The 23026-nt window shown below is 46.8% G+C and overlaps 1 protein-coding gene across 5 annotated transcripts in view; it reads left to right on the top strand.

The window, feature by feature from the left end:
• Positions 1 to 23026, top strand: part of SFXN5 (sideroflexin 5) — a 206060-nt gene that overhangs the window by 65207 nt on the left and 117827 nt on the right. For 3 of the 5 annotated variants that reach the window (XM_027840006.1, XM_027840009.1, XM_027840007.1), the window contains 3 exons: positions 16952 to 16978; positions 17549 to 17603; positions 20124 to 20149. In XM_027840006.1, the coding sequence (XP_027695807.1) occupies positions 16952 to 16978; positions 17549 to 17603; positions 20124 to 20149 (108 nt within the window). The remainder of the gene's footprint in view (positions 1 to 16951; positions 16979 to 17548; positions 17604 to 20123; positions 20150 to 23026) is intronic. The other 2 variants (XM_027840008.1, XM_027840010.1) reach the window with 1 other exon arrangement.

Genomic DNA, 23026 nt, shown 5'->3' with positions numbered 1-23026 from the left:
CTGGAGTCTTGTGTTCAGTTCTGGAGTCTTGTGTTCAGTTCTGGGGGCTGGTACAGGAAAGACATTGATGAGCTGAAGAACATGAGATCATGGCATATAATTAAAGGAACTGGGGGTTTTTATCATGGAGAAGAGACAACAAGGGGGACGTGATAACTGGCTTAAAGCATTTGAAAGCCACTTGTCTTCCTTGGCCCCAAAGAGTGGGGAAATGGATGAAAGTGGCAGAGACGCCAGTTGAGTCAATGCCAGAGAACCTTCCTGACCAGTAGAGTTTTCCCCAAGCATTTGGAAAGGGCTGAGATGGCTCAGACAGCCTGCGGCATTCTGGGAGTTCTCTCCAGCATCTGCCTGGCCACTCAGAGCTATGGACTCGGGAGCCTCTGGTGTCCCTGCCCACTCCCTCCGAGGGCCACATGTGCTGTGCAAGCACCGTGGGTCTGAGGCCCCCAAAAGTCAGACAACTGCAAAAGGAAATCAGGTTGTGACTAATTCTAATTTAAAAGTGAAGTCTCCGGGGAGGGGTTAAATAGGAATCAGGCCTCACAGGCTTCTTTTTCCTTGCTCTTCTTTCTTCTGGTTTCATTCAACATGGGTTCTCGCAGCCACCTCTCAGTTAATTCAGGGGCTGACGAGCTCTTCTGTGAATTGTCCAGAACTCTTGCTGCTGCCTCTGCCTCCCCCATCTGTCTCTTGGGGGTGGCGTGTCTCAGGGGAAATGCCTAGACTAGGAGTTGGACAAGCTGGTTCTAGTCCTGATTCTATCACTAAGTAGCTGTGACCTTGGACAAGTCACCGAATAGGTAAGTAGAGAGCTAGAGCAATAATTAAGTACTTTCTTTGTGCCAGGCTTTATGCTGAGCACTGGGGACACAAATACAAGCAAACAAGACAGTCCCTGCCCTCAAGGACCTTACATTCTAATGGAAGAAGGCAATACATGAAGGGAATTTGGAAGGGGGAGGGGCTGGGAGACAGCCTAGCGTGTCATGTCAAGGCCTGGTTCCTGGCAAAATAAGGCCGAAGCTCACCTATCCTAGCCCAGTGCTCAGGAGCAGGGTTCAGAATTCCAACCCGAGAGCGTGGAAATGGAGGGGATGGTGGCTGGAGTGGAGATGGCCCTTGCATCTTGAAAAATAGAGCTCAGAGCACCTGTCTCACCTACTTTATAGGAGTCACCATTAGGCTGAAACTAGGTAATCTGAGATGAAAACCCTTTGAACAAGATAAGAGCAGTGTTGACGTGAGCCATTTATGTGGACTTTCTGTTTACCAGTGGCTCAGAACGAGTGTGTTTCTCTGTTTGCAAGGGATTCTGGGGAAAGGTTTGGCCATCGAGGGGACTGAAACTTTTGGTCCAAGTGACGGTTTTGTTTCTTGATTTGTATTGGGGGGCAGGGGCAGTAGGAGAGATTCCAGGCCCTGCCGACTGGCATCGTAAAGAGCTGTCAGATGTCCTGGATGGTGGACAGGCCAGTCGAGAGAGGCTTGGGACAGTTTCTAGAGCCCTCCTGCTCCTGTCTCCCCTCAGCTGTGCCATGGTCTTGAAGAGGCTGGTTCATTCCTGGGCTAGTATCTACCAAGACCCCATCCTTGACCCTGAAATGCCACCAGAAGAGAAGAGCAAAAAACCCAAACTCGTTTCCCCCAACCAGGTTGGTTGCCCTTCCTGCCTGCCCCTTTGGGCCCTCCCTGAGCAGCAGACATTCTGAGATGGCACCTGCTCCTCTTCCTGAGCTAGCCCTGGCTGCATTGTTCTTCTAATTGGTGAAGCTGCATCTGTGTCCCCTGGGCTCCAGGAGCTTCCTCCGGGCCCAGCGGAGTGGCAGATTGGAGAGACAGATTGATGCTGGCGAGTGAGCAAAGGCAGAAGTGCAGGGAGACAGAGTTGGGTGGGGACCAGCTCCCTGGGAGAAATGGAGGGAGGTGGGAGCTTGTATGTAGGCTTGGGGGGGGGGGTCCTAGGATGCCCAGCCCTGTACTAGGCGTTTGCTGGATGAGGAGGAAACCTAGACTTAAAAAAGCATAGTCCCCAACCTAAAGAAGCCTGCATTCTGGTTAGGCTGACCCCAGCATTTGGGCAGGGAAGACAGAGCCATAATGCCAAAGGTTTCTATGTTCCAATGTAGTTTGACACCCATAAAGTCATTTAATCGTCACATCAAACCTCAGAGGCACACAGGCCAGGGGTCATAGGATTGTAGGAGCAGAGACCTGGAGCTGGCAGGGACCTTAGGGGCCATCCAGGCCAACCCTTATTTCACAGATGAGGCCACTGAGGCAGGGAGTTTCCAAGTGACCTGCCCAAGGTCCCAGCATATAAGCCCAGCTCATCTGGCTCCAGATCCATCATCCTCATTGGAAGGACTGAAAGGGAATTCAGAGTTAAACCTCCCCCTGCAGTCTACAAACTCCACAGCATTCCTGACAGATAGGCATTCAGCCTTTGCTGGAGCACTTCTGGTGACAGGGAACTTACTACCTAATCTGTCTCTTGACAGTTTGAATTTTAGGTAGTGCTTTCTTATACTGAGCCAAAAGCTGCTTTTCTGCAACCTAGATTGGTTGTCCTAGCTCTGCCCTCTGAAGCTAGAAGACTAAAGTTGACTTCCTTTTACCTGTAACTATTTTCTGATGCCCCTTAGGAACCTGTTCTTCTACAGGCCACATAGCCCAAGGAAGGACCTTGAACTGGTCCAGGCCTCTTCTTACTATGGTTCAACCCTTTGGTATCTACTTCCCTTTGCAGGTAGGCTTAAATTGGGACCACTCTCCTCCGCCCCCAGGGGAGTCCTTCTCTCAGATGTTGAGCCACAAGCGGCCTAATTGGTCTCCTGTGTCTCAAGGATCTCCCCACCCCAATCCACACAGCTTCCAAAGTGATTGTGCTAAAGTACACATCTGATCACATCATTGTTTTACTCAATAAACTCCAATGACTCCCTGTTACCTCTAGGATCAAATATCCACTCCTCTGTTCAGCATCTAAAGGCCTTCATAACCCCACCCCAATCTATGTTTCAGTCAATCAGTCAACAAACATTTATTAAGCATCCGCTCTGTGCCAGGCACTGTACTAAGGGTAGGGATATGAAAAGAGGCAGAAGACAAACGCTGCCCTCCAGGAGCTCGTGACTCCAAAGGGGCAGACAACAAGCAAGTAAATATACAACAAGCAGCGACATACAGGAGAAGAAAATAAGGAAGGTGCTAGGATTAAGAAGAGCTAAGAAAGTCTTCCTGTAAATGATGGGCTTTTAGTCAGGACTTAAAGGAAACCAGAGAAGCCAGGAGGCAGAGATGAGGAGGGAATTCCAGGGGTGGGGGACAGCCAGAGAAAGTGCCCTGAATGGGGAGATGGAGGGTCTTGTTCAGGGAAGGGCCAGGAGGCCGGTGTCGCTGGATGGAAGAGAACATGGCAGGGAGGCAGATATAAGAAGATGGCAGAGGTAGGAGGGGCAGGTTATAAAGGACTGAACCCCAGAGGATCTTGTGTTCGCTCCTAGAGGTAATAGGAACCACTCCTCAATATACTCCCAGTTTATTGAGTAGGAGGGGAACATGGTAGGACCTACACTTTAAGAAGATCCTTTTGATCCAGTCTTTGAGTGGAGGATGGATGGGAGATGAGACATGCAGACCCACCAGCAGCTGTTGTAATACTCCAGGCAGGAGGTGATGGGGCCTTCATTAAAGTGGGGGCAGTGTCAGAGGAGAGAAGGGGGCATATTGAAGAGATGTTGCAAGGGTGAAGTCAATAGACCTCATCAACAGGTTAGATATGGGGTGGGGGAGGTGAGAGATAGTGAGGAATCTGGGAGGACTCCTAGGGTCTGAGCCTCTTCCATAATGGGGAAGGTAGGAGGGGAGAGGGTTTCGGGGGACAGGTGAGTTCAGTTTGGAACATGAGTTTAAAATGTCTACTGGAATCCAGTTTGGAATCTCTGGCAGGCATTTGGAGATTAAGATCAGAGGTCAGCAATGAGGTTAGGGCAGGAAGGCAGATTAAAGAATAATCAGCATAGAGACAGTAAATCCAAGGGAGCTTTTGAGATCACTAAGTGAGACAGTATAGAGGGAGGAGAGAAGAGGACCCAGGACAGAGCCCTGAGGGACATCTATGGTTAGAGGGCATGATGTGAAGGAAGATCCAGTAAGAGAGGAAGAGGGTCAGATAGGAGGAAAACCAGGAGAGGAAGTCCCAAGAAGACAGCAGCAAAGGTTCACTTTCCTATATCCCAGGCCTGTTGCAGGCTCCTTAGAGCCCTTCTTGCCCCTGTTTCAGATTCTTGTTATACATAACATCACTGGCCTTTCCTAGATAGCAGAAATGGAGCAGGTAGATGCCTTCCTAGGATCATAGATTTAAAGTTGGAATAATAATAATAATGACATTATCTGCAAAGCACTTTACATACTATCTTTGATCCTGACAACACTACTGTGAAGTAGATGCTTTTATTGGCCCCATTTTACAGTCGAGGAAACTGAGGCTGGCAGAGGTGAAGTGACTTGCCTAAGATGACACAGCTAACAAGTGTTGGAGCTGAGATCTGAACCTAGATCCCTGAACTCCTTCAAGGCTCTTTAATCACACCATGCTGCTATTAAGTTCGTGAGTTTTTCTTCACTTTTCCCCCTGATAACGGGGACCCAGAGCAGCCTGAGGCTTAAAGAAAGAGGGGATATTGAGCAGGGCTTGTGGGAAAGGGCACAGAAAGTGAGACAGACTTCCATGGACTCCTAGTTTGAGCATGACGGACCCTGAGTGTTCCCACCTTCACAAAGTGTTTCTGCCTAGATTAACCGTGGTCTCCTGCTGGGGCTAACGTTAAAGACCTCTGGGAGTAATCGAAACAAACAAAAAAACCCAAAAGTTTCAGCCCCAGGCCAGGGGTTGTGGTCTCTATTTGGCAGTTCCCTCAAACAGGCATGGGGGTAGGGTGGGGAGGAGAGGGTTGGGGCTTACGAGGTGACCACTCCCACCCCCACCCCCCACCGGAGGGCATTGGGTAGGCAGGGGAACTGTTGGGAGATGTTTACCCTTTCCTGTTGATTATGTTCCTCTTCCTGTGCTCCCTGGCATCAGGACTCTGCTTTTGCCACTTTCTTTTCCTCCAGTCATCTGCCCAGCAGGAGGGCTGCCCCACTCCTCACCAGCAGAGACCTAGCAGAAAACAGTGAAAGGGCCTCTGAGCAGCCAGCCCTCCCTGGGGATGAGTGGCTTTTCTTACACTGTCACTGAAGAATGAAATGGTCCTTTGGTAGTAAATTGTCTCCTTTCCCTCCCTCCTTTCCTTTCTTCTTTCATTCTTTCCTTCCCTATCCCTCCATTCTATCTCTTCCTTCCTCATTTTTCTTTCTTTCCTCCCCTTTTCTTTCCATTCTTTTCTTTCTGCCTTGTTTTCCTTATTTTTCTTTTTCCCTCTTCTGTTTTGTTCTCCCTCCCTCCCTCCCTCTCTCTCCTTTGTCTTTTCTCTCCCTCCCACCCATTCAAGTGATCATAGTGAGTGTGGCATCTTGATTAATGATTTTCACTACCATTTATGGCAAATTTTACAAATATTAACTCATTTGGTCCTCACAACAACCCTGGGAGGCAGGTGCTAATATTATTCCCATTTTACAGATGTGGAAACTGAGGCTGGCAGAGCTTGAGTGGCTTGCCTAGGGACAAATAGCGAGTAAATGCTTGAGGTAGGATTTGAACTCAGGTCTTCCTGACTATTCATTGCACCACCAGCTGCCTAGTTTTCCTGGCTGTGGTTTCGAGTTTCCCAACTCATGAAGTTTGAAAGATTTGTGACAAGGGGTCAGGCGGTCAAAGAGAATAGCCAAATCTAGTGCGTAAGTGCCTTCACCTCCTGATCTGCTTTTATGGTCTGCTCTGCTGGAGCTCCTAAGATGCCTCCTTCTCCAGGAAGCATCCCTAGATTTTATACAATAGTTCTAGCCCTAGTACTGACACTCTGTGTAATCATTGAACCTTTGGTGAGGCCTCAGTTTCCTTACCTGTCAAATGAAGGTTATACCCATAAAGCTCTGCCTAATTCTACATCCCTGTCTGAATCCCTCTAACCCTGACAATGAGAAAGGAAAGCAAAGGTTCTACTAAACCTGGAGACTCAGCTTGAGCCCAGGCCATTAGTCTTGGCTCTGGACAGGGTCCATGGCCAGAACTCAGTCTAGAACAGGAGTTCTGCACCTTCTGTTCACGTAATAGAATAAATCGACCCTTTGACGATCCCATGTAGTTGATGGGCCCCTGGACACCAATTGCATTGAGATGCAGCTATCAAAGTATTGAGGTTCATGGACCTCAGCTTAAGAATCCGTCAACCTCTAGACCAGAAAAAAGGAGAGAAAAGAAGGGAAGAGGGGAGGAAGATAATTAGTATATGGCCATTTCACTCTTCAGCAATAGTGTAAGAAAAGTCATTTATCCCCAGAGGAGGCTGTCTGGTCAGAAGCCCCTAGCTAGGTCTAGAAGTGGAGGTGGGAGGGGGCTTAGCATTCCCTTTAGACTTGGCCCAGTAATCCAAAGAACCTTGTACAATTTTGTGAAGTGCATGGGAAACACGTTGTTGGTGAAGAGTCTTTAAAAAGGTATTTTATTCTGCTAAACAACATGCTTGTTAAATAATTAATGCAATAAGCATGAAGTCTCTACCTTTCTGTCAATTGTGTGACTGGGTTCTGTTGACACATATCATTTGGAGAAACCTGCCTGCTCCCTTCCCCGCCCCACTTTGTAGATGCTACATTTAATTCATCTGTAGATTGGGCTCATAAAGCTTGATAGAGATTGGAAGTTGGGCATGTGTGTTGTTACTTACCACCATGTTCTCAGCAGCTACCCCCTTCCCCATAATAATATCAAAAGTGTTTGCCACCACATGGAGAATGTCCATTGAAGAATCCAAATTGAAAATGGATTGCCTCTAAATGCTGAGGTTTTCCAGATGCTCCCATTTGTGGATGTCATTGTGCTGATTGCATCAAACCCTGGAACACCGAAGTCCATCCTAAATGAGATCCATAATCACTCATAAAATCATAGATTTAGAGCTGGAAGGGACCTCAGAGACCATCTAGACTAAATCCTCTCATTTTGCTTTGGAGGAAACTAGGGATTAGAGATGATAAATGATTTACTCAAGATCACACAGTCTTCTGATTTCCATTTGGTCTAACCATCCACACAAGAAAAACCAAGTGGATGAAGAGTGACTAACATCCAGACTCTGATATACAGTTTGTATTTCTGGTAAACTCAGTATGTCTGTGTTGGACAATCACTGTAGATGGACAGCAAACTGGACCTAGAAATGAAGGGAAGGAGGGTGGACAGAATTACATTTGAGAAATTGTACTGTGTTTTTACTCCCAGCTTCTCGAAACAAAGGTTCATCTCTAATACTAATATTCTCTTTTTGAAAAAATTAGTTTTATTAATACCTTTTTTATACTGCAGTTATTCTGAATGTGTCATCCCTTCCAAGCCATCACTCGTGAGCTTTTCCTCATATTAATAAAAAAAAAATGGCTGAGCAAAATGAATCTGGGCACAGAGTACATCTGGCAGGCACATCTGTGCAAGATTTATGGGAGGCTTGGGCAAGAGTTACAAAGGATGATCAGGAATGGATGGGCTGCTATCAACACTCTTGATCTTTTTTTTTTTGTTTGTTTGCTTTTCTTTTTAGGCAGTTGGGGTTAAGTGACTTGCCCAGGGTCACACAGCTAGTAAGTGTCAAGTGTTTGGTCTGAGGCTGGATTTGAACTCAGGCCCTTCTAACTTCAGGGCAGGTGCTCTATCCACTGCACCACCTAGCTGCCCCTAGCATTCTTGATCTTACATCAATTAGTGAGTTCATCAGGAGTGATGAATAATTGTTGTTATTGTTCAGTCTTTTCAGTCTGGTCCAATTCTTTGTGACCCTATTTGGGGTTTTCTTGGCGAAAATACTGGAGCTCATTTTACAGATGAGGAAACTGAGGCAAACAGGGTGAAGTGACTCGCCCAGGTTCACACACCTAGTAGGTGTCTGAGGCCAGATTTGAACTCAGGAAGAGGAGTCTTCCTGACTCCAGGCCTGGCACTCTATGCACTATGGTGCCCCCTAGCTTCCCTAGTTAAATAATAGGAGTTAGCACTTAATGTAATATAAAGTTTGCAAAGTACTTTAAATATATTATCTTGTTTGATCCTCAAAAGAACCCTGTGCTATTATTGTCTCCATCTTACAGATGAAGAAACTGAGGCTGAGAGATATGAAGTGGTTTGCTCAAGGTCACACAGCCAGTAAAGTGTCCAAGGAAGGATTCAGACCTAGGTCTTCTTGATTCTAAGTCAAACTCTCTAACCATTGCACCACTCTGTCTCCCTACAAAGGGAGACACTGGGCCAAAGAGCTGAGACTTGTTCAGCTTCTCCCCAGTTCAGTGTTCTGCTGTTGCATGGATCTTCTCCCAATACCTCCATGCTGTAGTTTAGACAGTCTTTGCCTATAATCAGGAGAGCAGAGAGGGCCCATTGAATTCAGGCTTCACTGCCTTCTAACCTTATTATGTTAAGCTTATAGGAAGTAATTGATGTGTCTCGGTTTATGAGGCCAGCTCCTGCTGGGATATGGCAGACTGTGAGGAAAGGGAGAGCCAAGTGAGAGAGAGGAGTCCTCAGAGAGCTTCTTCTTGATTTAATTGTGTCAAGGACTTGAAAACAGAACCTGCTAGTAAGTGAATCAGTCTCTGTCTCTGTCTCTGTATCTCTCCCCACCTCTCTCTGTCTCTGTCTCTCTCTCTCCCTCTCCCTCTCTCTCCCTCTCCCTCTCTCTCCCTCTCCCCTTCTCCCTCCGCCCCAATCTGTCTGTCTCTATTTATCTATAGCATCAGTTCATTGGGGGCTGCAGCTAGAAACTTGTTCCTTGGGTCTAGTCCGGGGATGGGGAATCTCTGGCCTCGAGGCCACATGTGGCCCTCTAGGTCCTCAAGTGTGGCCCTTTGACTGAATCCAAACTTCACAGAACCCTACCGCTGCTCTAGTCAAACACAACTAATAAGCTTTTCTGCCCAGAGTCACCTAAGTATTATTATTATTATTATTATTACTCTATAATAATTCAGTAAGCATTTCTTAAGCACCAACTATGTTCCAGACACAGTGCTAAGCTTCCCCTCCAGTCATCCACACCCTCCCCTCCCACCCACATCTCCCCTGCCCCGACTAGGACTTGGAATCCTGGGGTGCCAGGCTCTGCATGGTGAGCTTTGGAAAGTTTCCTCTTGCCCAGAGCTAGGCCCCCACATCACTTCCTGGCCCTCTCCACCCCACACCTCCTCCCCATCCTCTTTGGGAGTTCTTTTTTCACATTAGACTGTGACACCCTTGAGGGCAAGGACTGTCTTCTTTGCTTGTATGTGTATCTCCAGTGCTTAGCACAGCACCTAGTAGAGAATAGATGCTTCATTCTCTCTCTCCACAAACACACACACACACACACACGCACACGCACACACGCATACACACACGCCCAAATATATAGAAGACAAAAATGAAACCATCCCTGCCCTCAAGAGACTTCCATTCTCTGGGAGAGAGTGGAACACCATGTCCAGAGATAAGAAAATACACAATGATTTAGGTTTTGGAGCAGACCCCTCATCTCCTTCCCCCACAGCTGCTCAGCCCTTCATGGGGCACTGCCCAGGTCATGCAGTCAGCATGTGGAAGAAGTGGGATTTGAACCCAGGTCCTCCTGGCTCTGACATAGTATAGTTATACAGAATGTCAGTCAAAAGTATATTTAAAATAAAGGCAAAGCACTGAGAACTGGGAGAAGCTAGGATGGTCTTGCCTAGGGAGTGGCATGTGAGCTGAACCCTGAAGAAAAGCAGGAATTTCAGGAGGGGGCCGTGAAGAGGGAGAGCAGGGCAGGCATGGGGGACAGTCTGGGCAAAGACGTGAATGCAGGAGATGGAATGACCTTACCAAGAAATGGACAATTTTGGCCAGAAATTTAAGTGTGTGAAGAGGAGGAGTCCCATGAAATGAGGCTGGAAACCGAGGCTGGAGCCAGATTGGGAAGGGCTTTAAATGCCAAAGAAGATTTTGTATTTTATCCTGAAGCAATGGGGAGCTACCAGATCTTCTTGAACAAGGGGTGATGGACCTGTCAAGTCAGTAAGCATGTATAAACACTATGTACCAGGCACTGTGCTGAAGCACTGGGGATACAAACAAAGGGGCAAGAAATAGGGCTTGGCATGGTCAGATCCATGCTTTAAAAATAGCACTTTAGCCGACCTGAGATAGTTGGTGTTGGGGGTAACAGGGAGCCACTGGAATTTATTGAGCTAGGGAGTAATGAGGTCAAAACAACTTTAGGATTCTGGCGAGAGTTCTGGATTCTAGGGAAATGGAGAGGCTAGCTATAGGGAGATCAAGTAAGCGGCTGTAATAGCAGCTGGTGTTAATATAGTAGTTTAATGTTTACCTACACTGGTAACAAGCTTTCCAGGCAGGTGTCCCGAGTGCAGAGGTGGTGGTGGTGGTATTTGAACTCAGATATTCCTGACTCCAAGAGCTGCACCCTGTCCCTAGTGTGGACCAGGCTGCTTTTGTCCCCTTAGAGCCAGAATCATCAACCCTCCAGGTGGGAAGCCTTAGCTGGAGATCATCAAGAGTAGCCCCATTTGACAGGTGACCTTGATAATCCAAAAGATGGGGTCTTACACAGTGGGCAGAGAGACTTGCCCATGAGGAGGTTGCTTGGCTCCCCCTGCTGGTTGACTGGTTGTTCAAACAGCTAGCACCTGCCTGGCATATGATAAAGCCTCTGGGTGAAGTGATGAAGGTTCGATTTCCCCTAAGGGAAAACCACACAAGAACCCTTTGTCTTCAGAGCTTCTGCCTCTACTTTCTACTCTCCTTTTTCCTCTTTTCAGTCTTATTTACCCTGTCCAATGTGGTACAGTGGAAAGAGAGCTGAATTTGAAGTGAGAGGTTCTGGGTTCCAATTCTGACTCTGCCACTTACTAGCTGTATGACCTTGGACAAATCACTTCCTTGGCCTCAGTTTCTTCAACAGCTGAGAGAGGGAGTTGGACGTGATGACCTCTGAGGTCCTCCCCGACGCTAATTCTATGATCCTATGATCCTAGCTGGCCCAGGAAGAGACTGATAACTATGATGATGATCAGCTCATCTTTATTGAGGAGTCAGACCCTGCAAGTGTCCCTCCTCCCAGCAGCTCTGGTCCAAAGAGAATAACAGGAACCCTAAGACCTGAGGCTCTGCTGGTGCTAGTAATTATATATGGGACAGTGGTGGGGATGGGGATGGGCATTTCAAAAGACACATAGGCACCTAAATTAAACCCTAACATTTAGTGTATTGGGGGATGGGCAGGACTGCTGAATATCTCTTACCTACTTATGCAGGCAAGGGCGACAAGGCATCTTCCTTTCCTTGGGCCCCCTCTGTAACATCCAAACACTGCCGGGATTCCACCCGGTTCCCCAAACACATACACAAAGACAGGCAGCTGGCGTGGGTGAATGAGAAGGGTGCAGATTCCCCAGAAAGACGTGTGTTCAAGTTCCTGTTTCAATGCTGATCAGCTGATCATGTGTGCTCTGTTTGCTTATCTGTAAAAAAAAAGGTGTAATGATGCCTACACTACCTACCTCATAGTGTTCTTATGAAGAAAGGACGTTGTAGACCTTTAAGTTCCATGCAAAGTGTCCCATGCTTCCAACTGCACTAAGACTTTTGGGACCCCCTATATCAACATGATCACAGATTTAACATCAAAGACATCTCAGAGGCCATCTAGTGAGTCCAGGGCCCCCAATTTACAAATGAAGACCCTGAGGCCCAAGATTACATGGGTGAGAAGCCAGGATTCAAACCCAGGTCTCCTGACTCCAAACGTGACCCCTCCCCCCACCCCTGAAATGTAACATGCTCCCTTATTTCCTGGGGTGCTTGGTACTCCCAGGACGTCTCCTAGCTAAGTATGGAGCCGGCCTAACACTGCTTAGCTTTCAAGGTCAGACAAGATGGAGCACGTTCAGAGGGGTTCAGCCCTAGACTCCATGCATCCCTATTTCTATCCTGCATCCTCTTTGTCACTGAGGCTTAAACCGCTCAGGTCAGAGAATCTCAGATGTTGAGCCACAAGAGACCATAGAGACCATCTTCATTTACCCCTTCATTTTGCAGATGAGGGAAATGAGGCCCAGAAAGGGGAAGTAACTTGACCAAATGCACAGATTTAATAAGTGGTGGAACAAGGGACTGACTCATGCCTTCTGAATATGCCTGGTATAGCTGAGTCCAGAAGATCTGGGTTCAAGTCCTGCCTTTGGTATTTCATAGCTGTGTGACCTTGGGCAAGTCACTTTCCTCATTTATAAAGTGGAAGCATATTAGCACCCATTTGAACCTGCCTCCCAGGGTTACAGTGGGGTTCAGATGAGATAATATATAGAGAACCCTTTGCAAAACTTAAAGACCTAGAAAATGTGAGTGGCTCTTAAAATGATTCTCTCTCACATGCTCACACATCTTTGACCCTGCAATCTCCCTCCTCCCTTCTGTTCCATAATCAGTGCCTGGTCTCTCTGCCTCTTCCACTCCCTTTACCGGTCCAAACCATCCTGAACTAGCACTGGGTAGGGTCTCCCTCTTCCTAACACATTGCAGGCTGCCCTAGGGGACAGAAGGATGGACTTGGAGCCACAACTACCCAGGGCCAAATCTCTGCCCTGCCACTGATTCACTGTGAACCATGGACAGGTCATATCTGTGCTGTGAACTTTAGTTTCTTCATCTGTGTAATGGTGATAATAAAACCAATGGGAAGGGAGGAAGAGCACAGGCATTTGTATAACATCTACATAGTACGTGCTGCATAAATGTTAGCTGAAATTATTATTATATTATTATTACATGCCAGTCACTGTACTAAGTGCTTTACAAATATTATCATATTTGATCCTCACAACAACCCTTTTGAGGTAGGTGCTGTTATTATTTACAGTTGAGGAAACTGAGGCAAAGGGTAAGTAACTTGCCCAGGGTCACCCAGCTAGGAAGTGTCTGAGGCCAGATTGGGTGTCCAGATTCTAGGCTTGATGCTCCCAGCGCTGTGGCGCCCCCTAGCTGTGGTAGTTGTGTTCATCCTCTACCAGCACAGGTTGGCACCTTTTCTGAAATTTAAAGTCTTAGAGAGCCGGCTGGGGCATTTATCCAGTGACTTGCCCAGGGTCACACAGTCAGTATGCGTCAGCAGTAGAGTTTGCACCCAGGTCTTCCTGCCTCTAAGGCTAGCTCTCTATCCATTATGGCAAAGGTTCATGGGGTCACAGATTTAAAGCCAGAAAGGTCCTTAGAGACCATCTAGTCTAACCCTCTGTTTTACAGATGAGGAAACTGAGGCTCAGAGAGGTCAGGCAGCTTGCCCAGGGTCCCATAGCTAGGAAGTGTCAGAGCCAGGATTTGAACCCAGATTTTCCTGTTTTCAGCTGCTCCTTTGTCTCCAGTAAGAATATATTTAAAGCCTTTTGCAAATTTAAATCTATGTAAAGGTTTGCTATCCCTATTATTACTTAAAGGACCTACAGAACTGTCAGTTTCCATGACTTATCTTTGCTTATGTCTGACCTGCTGCTTGGATGGCTTAATTTTCTTTCTAAATGAGGGGGTTGGACCAAATCAGGACTTCTTAACATTGTGGATCCATGGAGAGATTTCAAGGAATTCATAAGTTTGGATAGAAAAAAAAATCATTATTTTTACTAACTTTGAACAAATTAAGAATTTCCTTTAATTGTGAATTTAAAAAAAAAAAAGAGTTCCTTGGAGCCAGGTGTCCATAGGCTCCCCCAGGCTGCCAGAGGGGGTCTATGCCACAAAAAAGCTAATGGACCCTGGTCAAGATTATCTCTAAGGTCACTTCCAGCTGCAAGTCCTACAATTCTCTGATCTCTGCTCACTGTCATTCCAAATCTTCTACAACCTTCAAGGCCCAGCTTTCGTCTATCTCCTCCAGGAAGCCTTCCCCGATAATGCTTTTGCCATGTTCTTTCCCTTCCCTGCATCAAATCCCCTTTGCCTTTAGAGCACACACATCAGAATCTCCTACTTGAACCCTGCGGTCTTAGAATGACTGTTCACTGTTTTCTGTGAAACTTGGCTCCTTAACTGCCCAATGAGCTCATTAAGGAGAGTTGCTTATCTTTCACCATCAGGTCTCTGAAGACCACTGCAGAAGAGGGAGTTAGGGTCATTTTGCTTGTCTCAGAGAGGTCAAGGCCACACAGTTAGGAAATGCCCAAGGTGGGTTTTGTACCTAGAGGGTAAAACTAGCAATCAGGGGTAGAAGTTGCATAGAGACAGATTTCAGCACCATATAAGGAAAACCCTACATTTAGAAGTATCCAGCATTGGAAGAAGAGACAGTGAGTTTCGCCATCACTGGAGGCTTTCATCTGAAGGTTAGATGACCACATGCTTTGGTATTCTCAGGGGAATGGACCAGATAGATAACTTTTGGAAACCCCTTTTAACTGTATTCTGTTATTTTGGCTCAGGCTCTGCAATGGATTTGCTGTGTGACCATGAGCAAGTCTCTGTATTTCTCTGTGCCTCAGTTTTCTCTTCTATAAAATGAGGGTGTTGAACTCTGGCAATGCAAACATTCCATGACACTGTGAGGGAGCAGTAGAGAACTTGCCCAGTTCCTTCATGTGCCTTGGAGACTACTTCCAGTTTATCCCACCTGTATCTTATTTGTACAAAGTTGTTGGCATGTTGTATCTACCAATTAGGCTGTGAGCACCTTGAGGTCAATGACTGTTTTTGCTTTTCTTTGCCTCCCTAGCCCTTAGCCTAGCCTGGCCTACTGCAGGTGCTTAATAAATCCTAGTTGGTGGACTGACTCTGCCTGCTCCACCCATGCCCTGGGCTGGGTCTGCTTTCCTTAGCCTTACTGTAAACTCTGCTTGAAATGCTAATAGGCCTGGATTTTGTTGATAGTGATGGAGAAAGAGAATTTAGGGGACAGCTCGGTGGTGCATTGGAGTACACACAGACCCTGCAGTCAGGAAGACCTGAGTTCAAATCTAGCCGCAGACACTTACTAGCTATGTGACCCTGGGCAAGTCATTTAAGAGAGAGACAGAGAGAGAGAGAAACATGAGCTTGGTTTTGAAACTTCCTTACATTAGTAGATTTAGATCTTGCTGGAACTTCAGAGGTTACCTGGTCCAACCAGCTTGTCATTTTACAGATGAGGAAACTGAGGCCTTGAGAAGTAAAGTAACTTAGCTGGCAAGGCAACTAGGTGGGGCAGTGGTGCTGGACAAGTAAACACACCCGCTATGCCATTTCTTAGGAAGGAGACACAGTAGGGCTTCTAGCTCCTCTCTCACTAGCAGGTTTGCTTTTGATCTGGTCAGACAGGAAGACAGGAGTGGAGTCATAATAACGGGTTAAATAAGCTTACTTTATTCTAGTCTAGTCTTCTCAAAGGGAGTTTGCTGATGATGGGAGCTCCAACCCCTACAGCATTCCCTAACAACCCTTCCCGGACTGAAGGGGGGAGGCAACTACCCCTTGTCCTGATGGGGTCAATCGAGACCAGCAGAACTTGTGCTCTCCTCTAAATCCCCTCAAACCTCAATGGGGGCTGGTTGAGGCAAACACATAGAGTCCCTTTCTCAAGGGGGCCGATCAAGGCATGCATAGCATTCCAGCATGTGCATTCACCCCTAAAGGGGTCCCCACTCACTGACCAATGCCCACTTGCTTTATAGCGCAGCAGACAAAGAAGGCACATTGCCAGCAACAGCCCCACAATTTTACATCACTTCATCCCTATACCTACCTCAACTGTGCAGTAGAAACTGTTTTCGACCGTCATTGTGAGAACTCATATTTAACACCCGGGAGGCAGAGATTGTGATGGCTATGGATCCTGGGAAGAAAACTCTAAGAAACAACAACAAAAAATCCATCCTATACACACTAAACTTCATCTTCCTTACAAGTGGATAGAGCACCAGCCCTGGAGTCTGGCGGACCCGAGTTCAAATCCAGCCTCAGACACGTGATACTTACTGGCTGTGTGACCCTGAGCAAGTCACTTAACCCCATTGCCTAGCCAAAATAAAAAAATAAAAAAATAAATTAGAGAGCTAGGATTTGATTGCAGGTCCAGGGCTGGAAGTTATTAGAGAAGCAAAGTTGGGTTTGATATAAAGAAAAATCTCCTAACAATCAGGACTATCTGAAAATGGAATGCATGACTTTAGGAACTGGTGTTTTCTCCCTTGTTAGAGGTTTTCAAGTAAAGGTTGGATAATCATGTCATGAAGAAACCATTCTTGGGTATAAAATAGATCAAGTGACTTCTGAGCTTCCTTCTAGCTGTTAGAGTCTAAAATGTTTGTGTGACCAGGACTTACAACTGGGTAAGACACAGAAGGCTAATTTGTGTCATTCTACTTCGGTTAGTCAACAAGCATTTATTAAGCACTTATTGTTTGCCAGACAGGGTGCAGAGCACTGGGGACACAAGGAAAGGAAAAAATATGGTCTCTGATGATCGTAATCTGATGAGAGACAGGAGGCAGACAACTATGTCCGTACAAAATATATACAGGGTAAATGGGAGATGATCTCCGAGGGAAGGCAGCGAGTCGGGAGTGGGGGAGTAGGAAAAGCCTCTTGTGGAAGGTGGGATTTGAGCTGGGTCTTGCAGGAAGCCCGAGAGCTCTGCCCCTGTATTCTTTTCCCCTGGGAGGCCTCAGGTCACACCATCTAGTTCTCAGATCCACGATTTAGGCTTCTCAGCCTCTCGATTCAGTGTATCAGTACCTTGTTACTATACATTGTAACTTCTTCATCGAGTTAAACTCCAATATCTTCTTTTTCTTCTTTCAGCTTTGGAGTGCTCAGAAAATCAAACAGGTAATTTGATTTAGAATTCTTTCCCCTAATCTCAGGCCATGCCTAGCTTTGAACCAGTCTCTTTCTCTCCTCTTTGTGGAACCTTTCCCTCCCTCGTTCTCATGAATTACATTCCAGGCCACAATGGGGATTTCCTGAAGAAGCTCAGTTCCCTTCCCGTTAGTGTCCATGAGACTTACTATGAACTTCCTCTCCCCTTTGCTCCCATTAGAAAGGGGTGGATGGATATAGGGTTGGGATAACCCAAATACTGTCTCCAGTGGCTTCGGCCAGGGCTAGAACCCATGCAATAAATCGGTCTTGTGCATCCAAGGAGCTCTGGCCAGAGCTCCGTTCTAGGCATGGGTAGTGTGGGAGGGTCCAAAGAGGGTGAGCTCTGTGTGGCGTTTACTGTCACAGGATAGAAGGTCTCACTCTGCCATGCTTCACCGTTTGTAGTTTTCTTTGGGGCATTCAATCTCTTTTCTACCCTCTTCTTCCACTGATGTATCCCCCTCATTACCCCCAATCCTAGCCCCACCTGAACTCACCCTAGTCTCAATGCTGTGCTATTTCCTGACTGTCTCACAGGCCATCCTGCACCCGGACACCAATGAGAAGATCTTCATGCCTTTTAGGATGTCAGGTAAGATCAAGCAAGCTGTCTGTCCATCTGGGAAGCCAAAGCCTTCTGGCACGAGAGCTTGAAAGGCCACTTCAGGTCATCTAGACCAACAGATGAGGAAACTAAGGTGAATTTACTTGTCCAAGGTCACATAGGTTGTATGTGACAGGTAGGATTTGAATCCAGATCCTCTCACAGAGCAATGTTTTCCCCCCTGTCTCTGTCCTGTTTGGGCTTCTGACTATCAGCACCCATACAATGGCATCCATAGCCTGGCCCCCACGGGGACAAATTAGAACCATGTGCCCAGGGGACAGGCACAGTTTCCTGCCGATAACCATAAGGTCTACTACACACACCCCTTAGTTGTTCCACCAAACATGGTCACCACTTCTCAGGTTAGAGCAACCACTTGCAAAGGACACTTGCCCGTCTTTTTTATTTCCTTTAAAAAGATAGATTTTGATTGATGTCTTTGCTCCCGCATCCAAGGGTATGTTGGTGCCAGCTCAGACCAGCTCACAAGAGCCAGCTGTTAAATTTTCAATGTGAGCATTTACACCTTGGAAATTGACAAATACCACAAATCAGGCCTTAATTTATTGTTTTGCTGATTGCTTAGACTTAAGAAAGTGAGGGAAAAATGTTAATTATGCAGATTTAAAAGTGTGTTATGGGTGAGTGTGTGCATATATAATAGCTGGTTGTTAAACATTTACCAGCATCCCTTGACTGTATCCCTCCCTTTCCCTCCTCCCAAAGAGTCATCTCTTTGGATGCAGCATTCCACACTGTGGACCTCCACCTCTTATGTCTTCTTACAGTTTGCCCTTCTTTCACAGCCTGCCCAATACTGTCTCCAGTAAGTCCTCCTGGAAGTACCAGCCCAGAGGAACTGATCCCTCCTTTGTCCTCTGCCCCAGTCAATGCTATTTACACTAGTCATCACACTCAGAGGGATCACTTTGTAAAGCAACCCAGAAAGCATCCGACTGACTAACTCACAGTACTCTTTATAAGAAGATAAAGTATTAATAACTACAAAAAGACAAGTATTCAGTACCTTCAAAATTGGCTAAAATGGAAACGTCTTGGCACCTATTTGTCTAGAAAGCTCACTTAAGTGGAAGAAGTCATTTCCAGATAAAACGTGGTGTTATTATGATGCATGGGTTCAGTTGGGATAATCAGGGAAGGCTTCCTGGAGTGGGGAAGATTTGACCTATGTTTCATGGAGCAGAGAGACTCATTTTGTTAGAGGGGAAAGGAGAAGACTAGAGAAGACATGTCTCTACCCTCAAGGATTGCCTGGTCTAGTGGGAAGGTTAAATTTGCATAGCTGGAACCGCGAAGCTGTGTGGTTTTAAGGGTCAGAGCAGGCAGAAGTCAATGTTGCTTCATTTATTGGGGAGGTTGGGGCTGGAAGGGCAGGACAGGTTTCCTCGACCTGGGCCTTAGAAAGGATGGACTGAGGATGGACAACATTTGGATGGAAATGGTGTTGGCGTGGAGGAGGTAGGTTTGAGGGTGACTCTGCTAGTCACCACATGTGCCATCTTGGCCAAGTCATGAGATCTTATGGCCCCAGAAGGGACCTTTGAGGGCATTGAGTTCAACTCCCTCATTTTACATAGGAGGAAACAGAGGCACAGGGCGGTTAAATTGCTTGCCTGAGGTCACAGCTCTTAAGTATCTAAAGTAGGATTTGAACCTCGGTCTTCCTCGCTCCCAACCAGAGCTCTATCCATTACACCATCCTGTATAGGTACTGGGATCAGACAACCTGGCTTCTAATCCTGACCTTGACATCTGATATCTTTGTGACATTGGGCTAGTTGCTTGAGGTAACTTGGGCTAGCCCCCTTCCTGGGCCCTCATTTCCTCAACTGTTAAACATGGGGCTGGTCTCCATGGACTCTAAGGGTCCATCTAGTTCTAAATCTGTGTGTTATGTCTCCTAATTCTTACTCTCTCTGGCCCTCAGTTTCCCCATCTATAAAATGAGGAGTTTGGTTAACACATTATCTAAGGTCCTTGCCATCTCTGAACCCATGATGAGATAATGACTCTGTTTGAGAGCAGCCTGCGGAGAGGGGATAAAGGTGAAGCACATTCCAGGCTGAGGGAATTCTGTGAGCCCAAGGCCCAGAGGGTCCTAGCAAAGAGACTGGCTTGGATGGAGAGGGAAATGATACTACAGGAGGGGGTGTTGAAGATTGGGGAAGGTATTCTGCTCGCTTCCGTGTCTCTGGAGAAAGCTGCATATCCTACGTGTGTGATAGAAGAGTGGGGTGTGGAGTATATGGCAGAAAAAATATTTGAGCTGCACAGTGCCTTGACTCCCAATGTTCCCCTGACCCCTCCTGTTGCTGTCCAGGGTAGATCTCAGTCCAGAAAGGTCAGTTTAGAATGGTGAACCCGGGCTGTTTCTCAGAGGAACTCTTGGGGTCATCCTCACTGCCCAGGTTCTTCATCTGAGATTGCTCAGGAAATAGGCATGAGGCACTGACTTGCTTATTTATCCTTCCCTTTCTCCTACAGGTTACATCCCCTTTGGAACACCCATTGTAAGTATCTTAGCAAGCCTGTCTTCCAGCCACCATTACATAAGAACCCCCAAGGTTCTTACCCATCATGGATCCAGCCAACATTCTTTGTGAACCTACTGTAGGCGCAGGCTTTTCCTAGACCCTGTGGGGAAAACAAAGAGGAGACATGGTCCTCATCCTCAGAGAATTGTACAGTCTTTGAGTACAGGATGGTGGCACTGTGTCATTCCCCTTCTCTAAAGCCTTTAATGGCTTCCTATTGCCAGAGGGGGGAAATGTAAATTCCTCAGTTTGGCATTTAAGGCCCCCTGCAGTCTGGCTCCAACTTTTTCAGGCTTAATGCACATGACTCCCCTTCACATACTCTACATTCCAGCCAAACTGAACTATCAGCTGTTTTCCATATTCAACATTCCACCCCACCTCTGTGCATTTTACCCATAGTCATCCCTCATGCCAGGGATTCATTCTCAACTCATCTCTACCTCCAAGAATCCTTGTTTTTGTTTGTCTTACCCTTGGGAAGCCCTTCCAGTCCCCTAGTGGTGAATACTCTCTCCCTGTTCCAGTGACTTTGTGTTTACATATTTGTGTACATGCTGTCCTCTGCTTTCCCCACAGAAGACACAGAATATTTTGTTTTTGCCATTATATCCCCAGCTACATGGCAAAGCAGATAGAGGGCTGGCAGCTGGGTGGTGTAGTGGATAGAGTCCAGACCATCAAATCTGGCCTCAGACTTGTACTAGCTGTGTGACCCTGGGGCAAGTCACTTAACCCTGTTTGCCTCAGTTTCCTCATGTGTAAAATGAGCTGGAGAAGGAAATGGCAAATCACTCCAGAATCTTTGCCACAAAAACCCCAAATGTGAAGATCAAATGAGAATATCTGAAAAGTGCTTAGCACAATGACTGGCATATGGTAGATACTTAATAAATGCTTGCACCCATCTCTTCTCCTTCCCAGTACCTAGCACTATTCCTGAAACATAGTAGTTAATTGTTTTGTGAATTCAGCAAACATCCATCGACTCCAGAAATATCTACAGAACACCTACTATGCCCAATGTGCTATTAGGGATATAATGAGCAATAGACACAGTGCCAGGCCCCCGCCCTCAAGGAGCTGATGGGTCACATATATCTTCTAGTGCCCAGAGCCCTGAACACAGCAGGTGCTCATTACATATGTGTTGAATTGGCTTGTGTGATCAGGGGTCTAGTTGTGGAGTATGGGGTCCAGACAGTAAAACTCTAGTTGAGTGAAAGGCAACATCAGTGTAGCCTGTGAAGACTTCCTGGAGGAGGTGAGACTTGAACTAGAACTTAAAGGACATGTGCAGGTGAAAGGAACAGTCTAAGCAAAGGGGAGGAGTTGGAAATGAACATGGAATATACGAAGGAGGAGATGTACTTGGATGAGACAGAGCGCTCTCTCTCTCTCTCTCTCTCTCCGTATGTGTGTGTGTGTGTGTGTGTGTGTGTGTGTGTGTGTGTGTGTGTGTGTATTTGGGGCAGGGGGAGATAACTTTAGAGGTGAGATATGAGCACCTCTCTATGCTAGGCACCAGGTGAAGAGATGCAGATGCTTTGGCTCTCGGAGTTGATGAGGGAGGCACTAGTCTGCCCCACCCTCCAGGAACCCCTGGTCTTATACACAGCTCCTGTCCTCAGGGAGCCCCTGCTCTGCTGGAGGAGGAAGGATATATTTACCCATGAAGAAGCCCCAGAAATGCTTGCAAAGAAATAGACGTGGGGATGGAGAGGAATGTGACAGAAAGCTAGCTCTCCTTGGATGCTGCAGGCTGGGCATGAGTGAGCCTGGAGAGGCAGGTTCCTCCTTCATAATTATACCTCTGGAAGAGGAGGCCATGCTGCCTCCTGTCCTGGTTAGCAATGCTTTCCACTCATCCAGCCCTTCACTTCCTTCCTGGCCTGCTGGGGGCCATCCATTGGACTGCCTCGCCCCAGAGTCACTCTCCTCTGTCTCCCTGCCACCCCCTTCCACACTCACTCCTGAAAGCCAGGGAGAAACAGGCTGGTTTTCTCCGGAGGACGCTGCCAGTTTACTCAGCAGATTTCACAGATCAGCTGGCACCCAAGTAGTACCTTATTTTAAGCTTAACATTTGAAGATGGAAACTTTTTTTTCCCCTTTGGGTGTGTAGTGAAGTGATCCCAATTTATACATCAGCACGGCAGCTAGTCCGATGCTGCAAGCTGAATGGTTTGGGGATTCTTTATTTGTGGTCTGGTTCAAAAGTCCCCTCCTCCTGAACATCTTTTCTGACCAATCCCTCTTGCTCTGATGACTTCAATGCCCTAACATCAATCAATCAACAAGCAGGTATTAAGTGCCCACTGTATATGTGAGACACTTTGCTCAGTGTTGGGAATACAATGACAAAAATGAAGCCGGAACAGCCCCCAAGGCACTCTCATTCTATCAAAGGAAACAACACTTGCACATCAGTATATACCTAGTCAATAAAAGGTAATGGGGGGAAGGGGTGGGAACCAGCAACCAGAATGATTAGGGTGGGCCTCATGTAGGTGGTGGTGCTTGAGCAGTGCCTTGAGGGAAAGATTCTTCCAGGCAGAATTGAGAAGAAAGTATGGTCCAGGTCTGGGGAACAGCCTGTGCAAAAGCAGATAGGAGAAGGCATATTGGGTGTGAGGGAGAGCAAATAAACCAGTTTGGTTAGACCATAGTGTGTATGGTGTGGAATGTGTAACGTCTCAACAGGCAGGTTGGAGGCTGGAGGTGAAGATCCAAAAAGCAGTTTGTATTTGACATAAGAGGCAGTAGTGAGCCACTGGACCTTCTTGAGCAGGGGGAGTGACGTAGCCATGTCTGTCCTTCAAGAATACTGCTTTGGGGGCAGCTAGATGACCCG

This window comes from Vombatus ursinus, unplaced genomic scaffold (assembly GCF_900497805.2).
Source record: "Vombatus ursinus unplaced genomic scaffold, bare-nosed wombat genome assembly UNPS02014837.1, whole genome shotgun sequence".
In the NCBI taxonomy this organism is placed as follows: Eukaryota; Metazoa; Chordata; class Mammalia; order Diprotodontia; family Vombatidae; genus Vombatus; species Vombatus ursinus.
Note: the sequence above shows the minus strand (reverse complement) of the source record. Positions and strands in the feature narration are given on the sequence as shown.